This window comes from Oncorhynchus mykiss, chromosome 23 (genome assembly GCF_057628025.1).
Source record: "Oncorhynchus mykiss isolate SJ-2025 chromosome 23, ASM5762802v1, whole genome shotgun sequence".
Lineage (NCBI taxonomy): Eukaryota > Metazoa > Chordata > Actinopteri > Salmoniformes > Salmonidae > Oncorhynchus > Oncorhynchus mykiss.
In genome coordinates this window covers 9,146,419-9,158,222 of record NC_143044.1, presented here as the reverse complement: position 1 = coordinate 9,158,222, position 11,804 = coordinate 9,146,419, and the positions used below count along the sequence as shown (strand labels likewise).

The window sequence follows — 11,804 nt, the reverse complement described above, 5'->3', positions numbered from 1 at the left end:
GACACTACGCTGACAGACACAGCAAACCTTCTTGCCACAGCTCGCATTGATGTGCCCTCCTGGATGAGCTGCACTACCTGAGCCACTTGTGTGGGTTGTAGACTCCGTCTCATGCTACCACTCGAGTGAAAGCACCGCCAGCATTCAAACGTGACCAAAACATCAGGCAGGAAGCATAGGAACTGAGAAGTGGTCTGTGGTACCACCTGCAGAACCACTCCTTTATTGGGGGTGTCTTGCTAATTGCCTATAATTTCCACCTGTTGTCTATTCCAGTTGCACAACAGCATGTGAAATTTGTCAATCAGTGTTGCTTCCTAAGTGGACAGTTTGATTTCACAGAAGTGTGATTGACTTGGAGTTACATTGTGTTGTTTAAGTGGTCCCTTTATTTTTTGAGCAGTGTATAAAACATGCATTACCTTTGACAAGCTTCTTTTGTTGGCCCTCCAATATGTCCCATAAACATCACAATTGGTCCTTTTGTTCGATTAATTCCATCCATATATATCCAAATGTCCATTTATTTGACGCTTTTGGTCCAGAAATAAACAGCTTCCAAAAAAATGCAACGTCACTACAAAATATTTCAAAAGTTGCCTATAAACTTTGCTAAAATATTTCAAACTACTTTTGTAATACAACTTTAGGTATTTTTAAACGTTAATAATCAATCAAATTGTAGACGGGTCTATCTGTGTTCAATACAGGAAGATAACAAACCATGCTACTTTTCACGTCTTGCGCAACTCTCAGTGTTACCCAGTTCCTAGATGGCCTACTTCTTCATTGCACAAATGAATAACCTCAACCAAATTCCAAAGACTGGTGACATCCAGTGGAAGTGGTAGGAAGGTTCCTAAGAAATCTCATTTGCCAATGAGAACTCAGTGAACAGACAAGAGACCAAAAAAAATAAAAAATCTGAACGGTTAGTCCTCGGGGTTTTGCCTGCGACATAAGTTCTACAGGTGGGAACAGGGACACCTTAAGTATGATCCCCAATTAGAGACAACGATAATCAGGTGCCTCTAATTGGGAACCACACTCAAACCCAAACATAGAAATATATTGACTAGATCCCCCCTAGTCCCACCCTGACCTAACACACCATAGAGAACCCTGAGGGCTCTCTGTGGTCAGGGCGTGACACTATGCCAGTTCGTCCTGTTTGTTCAAGTCAATCAGAGTTTTCTCTCAGCTCCTGCTTTTCCCCAGTCTCTTTCTTGCCCTCCTGGTTTTGACCCTTGCCTGTCCTGACTCTGAGCCTGCCATCTTGTGCCTTTGCTACTACTCTGGATTATCCACCCCCTGCCTGCCCGGACTTGTCGTTTGCCTGCTCCTGTTGCAATAAACATTGCTACTTCAACAGTCTGTACTTGGGTCTTAACTTAAACCTGATAGAAGTAGGTGTTGCAGTGTGACAGGTACAGTTGTTGACATGGGATGTGTGTTTGAGTGCCTCTGGCCACTTTCCTGGTCTGCAGCTATCAGAGGATCAGGCCAGGTGAGGACCAATTTTCTCCCCAGGCAGCGAGAAGAGACTGCAGGTGTGAATACTCTCTGTACTCTGCTGTTCATGCTCCCAGGTGATTTTATTGATACGTGTTGGCCCTTAGGTCTTTGGCATGGCAAGCAGTACCGGAGTGCCAAGTCTAAGACAAAAAGGCTTCTCAACAGTTTTTACCCAACAGTAAAAAAAGGCTTCTCAACAGTCTTATGGCTTATAAGACTCCTGAACAGGTAACCAAATGGTTACCCAGACTATTTGCATTGTGTGCCCCCCCCAACCCCTCTTTTACGCTGCTGCTACTCTCTGTTTATCATATATGCATAGTCACTTTAACTATACATTCATGTACATTCTACCACAATTGACCCGACCAACCAGCTATCTGCATTGTGTCCAACCACCCGCCAACCCTTCTTTGTAGCTACTGCTACTCTCTGTTCATCATATATGCATAGTCACTTTAACCATATCTACATGTACATACTACCTCAATGAGCCTGACTATCGGGTGTCTGTAGATAGCCTTGCTACTGTTATTTTCAAATGCCTTTTTACTGTTTTATTTCTTTACTTACCTACACACACACCCACATACCTTATTTTCGCACTATTGGTTAGAGCCTGTAAGTAAGCATTTCACTGTAAGTTTGTTGTATTCGGCGCACGTGACAAATAAACGTTGATTTGATTCGTCAGGCAGTGAAGACTAAAGGGTCAAAATGTATCAATACAATCACCTAGGAGCATGAACAGCAGTGTGCTGCATTTTTCTTTTTCAGGAGTTCGCCAGTGTCCACCACCTGCCAAAAAAGTACCTAGATATGGAATGTGTTCTTCAGCTTTTGTAGATGTACTCTCCAATGTGTAGCCTATTAACTCTCCCAACTGGTCTGGCACACCGATCACTAGCTTTAAAAGCAGCTTTCAACATAATGACTAATGTTAGTGCAGAGTGCTCTATTGCCCTACATTATGAGAACGCGTGCCATCATTACAGCACAGGGGTGGAGACTGGCAACTCAGAGCGAGCACATGGATAAAAGAGAGAGCATGTGCGGCTTTCTCACTTACGTAAATATATCCATGTACAAAAATGTGCTATTAGGGTTGCGTGACTCGCGCGCAACCGCGTATGCCGCCCCATCCTCTTCTGCGATTGTCAAACTGTTTTATACCACTGTGTCTCACCGACTACCAATATCAAGACCATAACCAACGTAAACTGTTAGTCAACATTCACATCGAGAATTGATAACTTCCCAAAACAGATTCCCACTGTGGAGCCAACGAGAAGTTCTAATTTCCTCAGTGTATTTGCCTATTGCTGGAACACGGACCGGACAGCTGTCGGATTGTGTCAGTACTCCGGGCTATTTTCTATTTTCCCACCTACAACCCATGTCGAGTGGCCGGTCCGTCCTGGAGGGCACGGGAGGAGCTATGAACGGCACCCTGCGCTCGGTTCGGAAGGGCATCTCATGTCGGTTCCAGGACCCAAACTGCACGCGCAACGTGGAGACGCTTTCCTCCTGGAATGACACCGTGGTCAATGAGTACCGGCTGGTGGATCTGCCTTCTGTCACCTCTGTAAGTGTTTCACCTGTGCATTCTGTCCCAGGGAAATGAAATAAATAGTCGAAGTAGCCTGATCATTCATGCAGGACATAGGTTTGAGTAGAGTGGTTTGCTTTGAGTATGGTTGTAAGAATTTGCTATGATTGTACATGTTCCTCATGTCAAGTCATTTATTTAAATGACTGATGCAGCTATAATTTCTGAATGTTATTGCCTTGTCTTGTTCAGAAATCTTTATCTAAGTAGATCAACAATTCAGATGGACATAGATAAAAAATAAAAAAAAATGGATATTTTTTGCATGATAGGCACATTAGGCCTAGAAATCTACTCTCAGCAAAAAAAACTATCTTGACAGCTGTTATGAAACGCATGAATACCATTCTTCTCTGGGTGCAGATTTGACCTGTAAAAAATGCTTATCCATTCACACTGTAAAAAAGTGTTAAGTTCTACAGAGCAGATCTGACTAGAGAATGAAAAGTAAGCAAGATGTTCATTACACTTGTAGTCAAATAGGATCATGTGCATCAAACATTCATGGTTTGGTTAGACTGTCGATCAATAATAACGTACAGCAATGATTCAGAATGGACTCGCATACTTCAGCCTCACTCTTTGTCTGTACTGTATAGTGCCTCCCCAAGGCTATCGATTTGTCACCTATTTGAAAACCTTTATTGATGGCCCATGTCCCTGTTCCTAGCTTTTGCTCTCTCTCTTTCTGCCTGTCTCTCTCTCTCTCGCCTGTCTGTCTGTCGGTCTGTCTCTGTGTTTGTGTGTTTCATAGTTATTTGTGAGGTATTTAATGTAACTGTCTAGCTTGCATTCTCGTCTGTCTTACTAAATTGTTCTTAAAGAAGGTTACTCACAGTGTAAATACTAATGCTGAGCTTTTTTTTCAAATCAAAGGGTAAATGAGGTGCAGAGCCCTTTTGGTGGGTAAATATCACCTGCCACCTTTGATTAAATATCAGGATGTCTTTCTGTACATTCTGATGGCATTTCCCTGTGTCTGTCCCTGTCCATGAGTTGACACAGCTGTGAGGGATTGCATTCAGATAAGGGGTGTCTGAGTATCACAATTAGACCGCACAACTTCAATCAGAACCATCCTGTCAGTATAGAAAGGTTTGAAACAAACAAAATAATAATTTAAAAAATCCTGAATATTTTTGTTCTACTTTCATGCTGGATTTTGATGTGAATGTTTTCATTCAGTGATAGCTGACTCATTTTAGCTGCTCCCTCCTGCTTTCCCTCCCCAATCCCTATCTTAGCTCAACATACAGAATTGCATCAAATCCCTTCACAAAATTAAAAAAATGCACACTCCTGCATTTCCAGATATTGTTTGTTGGTCTGTTAATTTTGGGGGTTTTCCACACGCACTCAAACCACCGCCGTCAACTTTCGAGACAGAAGTCTCCACGGCATACACAGACAGACGCCGAGTGGCTCGAGCATTGCAATACGTTGTTGGGTTTTGCATAGAAAGAGCACTTCATTGATATTGTGGAACAATAGCAGGACTGTCAGTTTGTGATTAGATGTGCACTTGGGAAAATGCACCCATCCATCTTCATTCCTGAAGGAACCGAGGCACTGCAGAAGGTTGACAATTTATGCAGTACAAAAAAACGTGAAATGTATATTAATAGACAGAAATGCATTCCGTATGTCCCATAGGCACTTGACGTGTCTGATTTCTCGTGGCACTTCTGCATTTGTAGCCAGACATAATGAGATTGCCAGAGGCTGTTGGAAAATGGGTTAGTGGCACTGTCTATTGTGTGTGTGATTCATATAAACATAAATAAAAAAAAAATCTGAATCCACTTACACCAGAGTGACTAGGGTTGTTGATTCATAAAACAGGCCTTCCAGAGATTAAATTAAGCCAGTGTAATGCCAACCTCTGGAATGCAATCACCCAATCCTTTTAGTCACCTTGTGTTACAGTGCTGTAATGACACAGCTGGAGCAGCAGGTGGCACACTGCCTCCTGATAATGGCTGATGGTCACTGACCTTCAGGTATGTTTTTTTATTTAACTAGGCAAGTCAGTTAAGAACAAATTCTTATTTATACCCCTGCCAAACCTGGACGATGCTAGGACAATTGCGAGCCGCCCTATGGGACTCCCGATCACAGCCAGAAGTGCCTTAGACCGCTGCGCCACTTGACATGTAGTCCTGTGGCCTTTCCCCAAAACTCCTCTCTTAATCCCCAATATCATATCTATCTGAAGAGTTGACAGGTGATTACTATACCCAACCGATATATTGGTTTACCGATATTATCGGCCGACATTGTCCTTGTAACGCTATACCGGTATTGGCTCTTTAATATCAGCCTCACGTGCCTTCTTCACACTCTAAATACTCAGTTATCTGTTCCATTTAGTAATTAATTTAAGCACGACCCAAAACCCCGCCCGGTTGTTGTGTGGTATTTAAGCCTTTACATTTGAAAGACCATGATGACGCCAGGAGCGGTCCAAAAAACAGCCTTAATTAAATCCCCATATCAACAGATGTTCCCACAGAGGAGGCACTGTGACTGTCTCCGGCACATCAATAACTCTGATGCCGGGGGCGTTGTGTTTACATGCAGGCAAACTGTCTCAATCGATTCTCCTCCACTGAGCTGTACACGCACATGACAGAAAAACCAATCGCCCAGGTAATCCAGCCAGAGGCCTTCAGCACGACAGAGGGGGGGAAAAAAAAGATCAATTCAGAAAACCCCAAGTTGAACCATCAATCATTAAATATGTATCGGAGGTGAAAGATCAAACAAAGGGAAAAAAGTTCACAAAAGTCATGTTCATCTCATCCACAGCCATGTTGTAGCCTGTTATACTATAAGCCTGGCAAGCAAAGCTAGTCAGGCTCTGGCTCACTGAGATTCTTATTTCTACACCACGCACAACCACTTCAAATGGTGGCTTTCCAATTCAAATCTCCCTGATTAGAAGCATGGAGGTCCATCAAGAAATGGGATTGTGGAGATCTACATACAGACACTGTGTCCACAAAGTATCCTCCTCCGATAACAGATGATTAGCCTGTCAGACTGTGTCCACAAAGTGTCCTCCTCCGATAACAGATGATTAGCCTGTCAGACCGTGTCCACAAAGTGTCCTCCTCCAATAAGATGATTAGCCTGTCAGACTGTGTCCACAAAGTATCCTCCTCCGATAACAGATGATTAGCCTGTCAGACTGTGTCCACAAAGTGTCCTCCTCTGATAACAGATGATTAGCCTGTCAGACCGTGTCCACAAAGTGTCCTCCTCCAATAAGATGATTAGCCTGTCAGACTGTGTCCACAAAGTATCCTCCTCCGATAACAGATGATTAGCCTGTCAAACTGTGTCCACAAAGTGTCCTCCTCCGATAACAGATTATTAGCTTGTCAGACTGTGTCCACAAAGTGTCCTCCTCCGATAACAGATGATTAGCCTGTCAGACCGTGAAATGTCAGAATAATAGTAGAGAAAATTATTTATTTAAGCTTTCATTTCTTTCATTACATTCCTAGTGGGTCAGAAGTATACATACACTCAATTAGCATTTGGTAGCTTTGCCTTTAAATTGTTTAACTTGGGTCAAATGTTTCTGATAGCCTTCCACAAGCTTCCCACAATAAGTTGGGTGAATTTTGGCCCATTCCTGACAGAGCTGGTGTAACTGAGGCCGGTTTGTAGGCCTCCTTGCTTGCATACGCTTTTTCAGTTCTGCCCACACATTTTCTATAGGATTGAGGTCGGGGCTTTGTAATGGCCACTCCAATACCTTGACTTTGTTGTCCTTAAGCCATTTTGCCACAACTTTGGAATTATGCTTGGGGTCATTGTCCATTTGGAAGACCCATTTGCAACCAACCTTTAACTTCCTGACTGATGTCTTGAGATGTTGCTTCAATATATGCACATAATTTTCCTTCCCTCATGATGCCATTGTGAAGTGCACCAGTCCCTCCCGCAGCAAAGCACCCCACAACATGATGCTACCACCCCTGTGCTTCACGGTTGGGATGGTGTTCTTCGTCTTGCAAGCCTCCCCCTTTTTCCTCCAAACATAATGATGGTCATTATGGCCAAACTGTTCTATTTCTGTTTCATCAGACCAGACATTTCCTGTTTCATCAGACATTTCTCCAAAAAGTACGATCTTTGTCCCCATGTGCAGTTGCAAACCGTAGTCTGTCTTTTTTATGGCGGGTTTGGAGCAGTGGCTTCTTCCTTGCAGAGCGATATAGAACTCGTTTTACTGTGGATATAGATACTTTTGTACATGTTTCCTCCAGCATCTTCACGAGGTCATTTGCTGTTGTTCTGGGATTGATTTGCACTTTTCGCACCAAAGTACGTTCATCTCTAGGAGACTGAACGCGTCTCCTTCCTGAGTGGTATGACGGCTCCATGGTGTTTATACTTGCATACTATTGTTTGTACAGACGAACGTGGTACCTTCAGGTGTTTGTAAATAGCTCCCAAGGATGAACCAGACTTGTGGAGGTCTATCTTTTTTTTCTGAAGTCTTAGCTAATTTCTTGTTATTTTCCCATGATGTCAAGCAAAGAGGCACTGGGTTTGAAGGTAGGCCTTGAAATACATCCACAGGTAAACCTCCAATTGACTCAAATTATGTCAATTAGCCTATCAGAAGCTTCTAAAGGCATGACCTCATTTTCTGGAATTTTCTAAGCTGTTTAAAGGCACAGTCAACTTAGTGTATGTGAACTTCTGACCCACTGGAAATGTGATACAGTGAATTTTAAGTGAAATAATCTGTCTGTAAACAATTGTTGGAAAAATTACTTGTGTCATGCACAAAGTAGATGTCCTAACCAACTTGCCAAAACTATAGTTTGTTAACAAGACATTTGTGGAGTGGTTGAAAAATGAGTTTTAATGACACCAACCTAAGTGTATGTAAACTTCCGAATTAAACTGTATACCTGTATGTCTTATCTCTATCAGAGTGTGTTTGTACAGCACTGAAAGAGGAGAGAGGATAGAGGCTCAGATGCTGGTCGGACAGTGAGGCAGACAGGCAAACGTGTCCACACATAAATGCATCGTGACTCTACAGCAACGGTCATCCTTCTGTATGTATCTCAGTGTTTAGAAATTGCTTTTTGAAGGTGCTTTTTGAAGCTGATAGAAATCCTAACCACGCTGTGCGGAGTGCCTCTCAGTGGGACTGTACCACGGTAGCTGTGTAATGATGATGTAATAACTGTTTAATTGCTGTGTAATAAGAACTGGGTTAGACTGTCTGATGGGTTAGGGCCGCTGTTTTATCACGCAAGAGGCAAAACTCAACTAAAGAGAAAACAATTACTGCCTTGCCTTGGTCATTACAAATCACTCACTTGATTTACATTGATAATAATTAATAATTAGGAAGATTGGACCGTTATTAAACAATCTGTTTCCTTTCTGGAATAGGTGGCCTTGAAAACAGTCTCCCACTGACTCTCACATGCCTCTCCCACTCATGACCACCCACCACGGCACTGACCGCTGGCTCTGATAGCGACAACTTGTAATTACTATTCTAAAGAGGGAGACCTGAACTGTCTCTGCTCCTAATTCATGCCGAATTAAATTAATTGACCTCGTGTATGAGGATGGCAGGGCTTCAGTAGCGTTCACGCTGTCAATTCATGCAAATGGTAATCAGATATTGTTGGCGTCAGCAGGTTTTCGAACGTAGCATTAGTCAGCACTGAATCAGTTAAAATTGATATAGCTTTATTATTTCCCTCAGGGAAAATTATTAAGTCAGAGAGGACAAGAGCACAACTATATCCTCCACAAGCTAGACAGAAAGAGAGTTTGGACACACCTACTCATTCAAGTTTAAAAAAAAAAAATATGACTATGACATTGTAGGAAAAAAAGTGTTAAACAAATCAAAATATATTTTAGATTGTTCAAAGTAGCCACCCTTTGCCTTGATGACAGTATTGTACATTAGAACTGACAATTAGACTGTACAGGTGCATTAAAGGATGAAACGAGAATGATTCCATGATGTAATTGATGCTGTTAGAAAAGATTCAACTAGAGACACAATGACCTAAATACTGTATACCCTGATGTATTTTGTAAGACTCAAGGGTTGACTGCCTTTAGCACGCACACACACACACACACACACACGCACGTGCGCGCGCAGGCACACACAATCACACAACAAAAACTCCCGTTACTCTGTGGGTGAGGCAGCAGTGTAGTCTGATCTCGTGTGGGAAGAAACCACGGCTGCTGCTTCACTAATGAAAAGAGAAAAGAGTCCCTGAGGATCTCAACGTTACAACAGGAGTATTTTCATCCCCTTATAGAGGGATGCTTTTTAATAAGCAAAACTATTCAGATATGATCAAACTCAACAAAACATTTTAATGAACCTCTGCAGAATAGTGGTGCCAGGAAGGAACTCTTTAGTCAGCCAGACAGATCTCAGTTGGTCTTTAGTGGCACTATGACAGAAGTCCTCCTCCTGGGCTATATGTAGTAAGCAAGCAAGCTGAAGCATGTTCATTAGCCAGAATGTTTAAAAAGCTTTTGAGATTTCTTACTGTCGTTTGAGTGCTGTACCTTTTTGTTCGGAAATGGCAGCCCGGTGTTGGGGATAATGACCAGTGCTCCGATCTCTTTTCAAACCATTAGCATCAGATTATGATCAGTATTGCACTGTTTATTAGTACCTAGTGGTCTCATAGCTGACCTGCATGCACCTAAATATGGCCAGAGAGAATTTTACAGCTCAGAAAGCAAACAGGTGCCTTTTCAAAAACCATGTTGGGTATTTTCTTCAAAGTTTATATTTTTCACGCTTGATGTATCACTGCTTATTTCTTCATTGAAAGGGCAAAGCTTTTATGTTTTTTTGTTCAGCCCTTCCTGTGATCCAGCGCACTTTGAGATCATGCGGAAGAATACCCACATTGACTGAACCTCCTGGCTGGCCCAAATACATTTTTTGTTGAATCAGGTTGTCTTCCATAGAATTTTTTTTTTTTGAAATGTGTAGCCAGAGACAGTTAATATCATGAGTCATCTGTCGCATATAATTGTCACGTTCGTTGTATGGAGGAGACCAAGGCGCAGCGTGGTAAGTGTACATTCTTCTTTAATAAAGAAAGAATACTGAACAAACAAACAAAATGAACTGTGAAGCAAATATGAGTAGTGCAGACAGGTAACTAAACATAGAATAAGAACCCACAAATAACCTAGACAAAATGGCTATCTAAATATGAGACAAAGATAACCAGCTGCCTCTGATTGGGAACCAATTCAGGCCACCATAGACATACAAACCCCTAGATATACAAAACCCCCTAGACAATATAAAACTAACATACCCACCCTAGTCACACTCTGATCTAACCAAAATAATAAAGAAAACAAAGATAACTAAGGTCAGGGCGTGACAATAATAATATGAATGATGGAAACTGTCTCGGCTAAGTGAAATAAAAGGAAATGGAGAAATAAAGTGCTGTCCAGATGTGCATTTCAAAAAATATATATTTCCTATTTATACCATTGTTGAATACTTGTTTATAATTGGCTTGAAGGGCATTATAAAGCGTGCATTATTTCCCTATAATGAACAGTATATTTGCATGGTAGAATTCAATGGCTATAGTTCATTCTTACATGTTCTAAGTTTGAGCTGCTTTTGAAAGCAAAAGTCGAATTAAAAACATTATAGGCATTGTTGAAATGTATTTTTTGGAATTAAGTATCTTATTGGCTGCCAACCTCTCTGTCACGACTTCTACCGAAGCCTGACTCCCGACTCCTGAGGTGGACAGGGCCTTTTGGTCACCTGAGGGCTCTGTTTACCTCGGCTCCCGTCCTGGCCCATCCGGATCCGTCTTTGGCATTCATAGTGGAGGTGGACGCATCCGAGACAGGGATAGGGGCTGTGCTGTCTCAGCGCTCGGGTACGCCACCAAAGCTCCTCCCCTGTGCCTTCTTCTTGAGGAAGCTCAGCCCGGCGGAGCAAAACTATGACGTGGGGGACCGGGAGCTGTTGGCTGTCGTCAAGGCTTTGAAGGCGTGGAGACATTGGCTTGAGGGGGCTAAACACCCTTTTCTCATCTGGACTGACCACCACAATCTGGAGTACATCCGGGCAGCGAGGAGACTGAACCCTCGCCAGGCAAGGTGTGCCATGTTTTTCACCCGTTGTGTTTTCACCCTTTCTTACAGACCAGGTTCCCAGAACGTGAAGGCAGATGCACTGTCCCGGCTGTATGACACAGAGGAGCGGCTCATGGATCCCACCCCCATACTCCCGGCATCCAACCTTGTAGCGCCGGTAGTGTGGGAGCTGGACGCAGACATTGAGTGCAGAGCCTGCTCCCCTCCAGTGTCCTGCTGGGCGTCTGTATGTTCCATCTGCTGTCCGAGACCGGCTGATCTATTGGGCCCACACTTCACCCTCCTCTGGTCATCCAGGCATCGGTCGGATGGTGCACTGTCTGAGCGGGAAGTACTGGTGGCCCACTTTGGCTAAGGACGTGAGGGTTTATGTTTCCTCTTGCTCTGTGTGCGCCCAGTGTAAGGCTCCTAGGCACCTGCCCAGAGGTAAGCTACACCCCTTTCCCGTTCCACAGTGGCCATGGTCACACCTGTCGATCGATTTCCTGACCGATCTCTCGCCATCACAGGGAAACACCACAAT

General features: G+C 43.1%; 1 protein-coding gene across 1 annotated transcript in view; it reads left to right on the top strand.

Annotated features, from left to right (window-relative positions):
- Positions 1-2,804: 2,804 nt before the first annotated feature.
- Positions 2,805-11,804, top strand: part of LOC110502386 (melanopsin-A-like) — a 72,002-nt gene continuing 63,002 nt past the window's right edge. Inside the window, exon 1 of the mRNA XM_021580372.3 lies at positions 2,805-3,100. Within this exon, the coding sequence (XP_021436047.2) occupies positions 2,912-3,100 (189 nt within the window). The 5' untranslated portion in view covers positions 2,805-2,911. The remainder of the gene's footprint in view (positions 3,101-11,804) is intronic.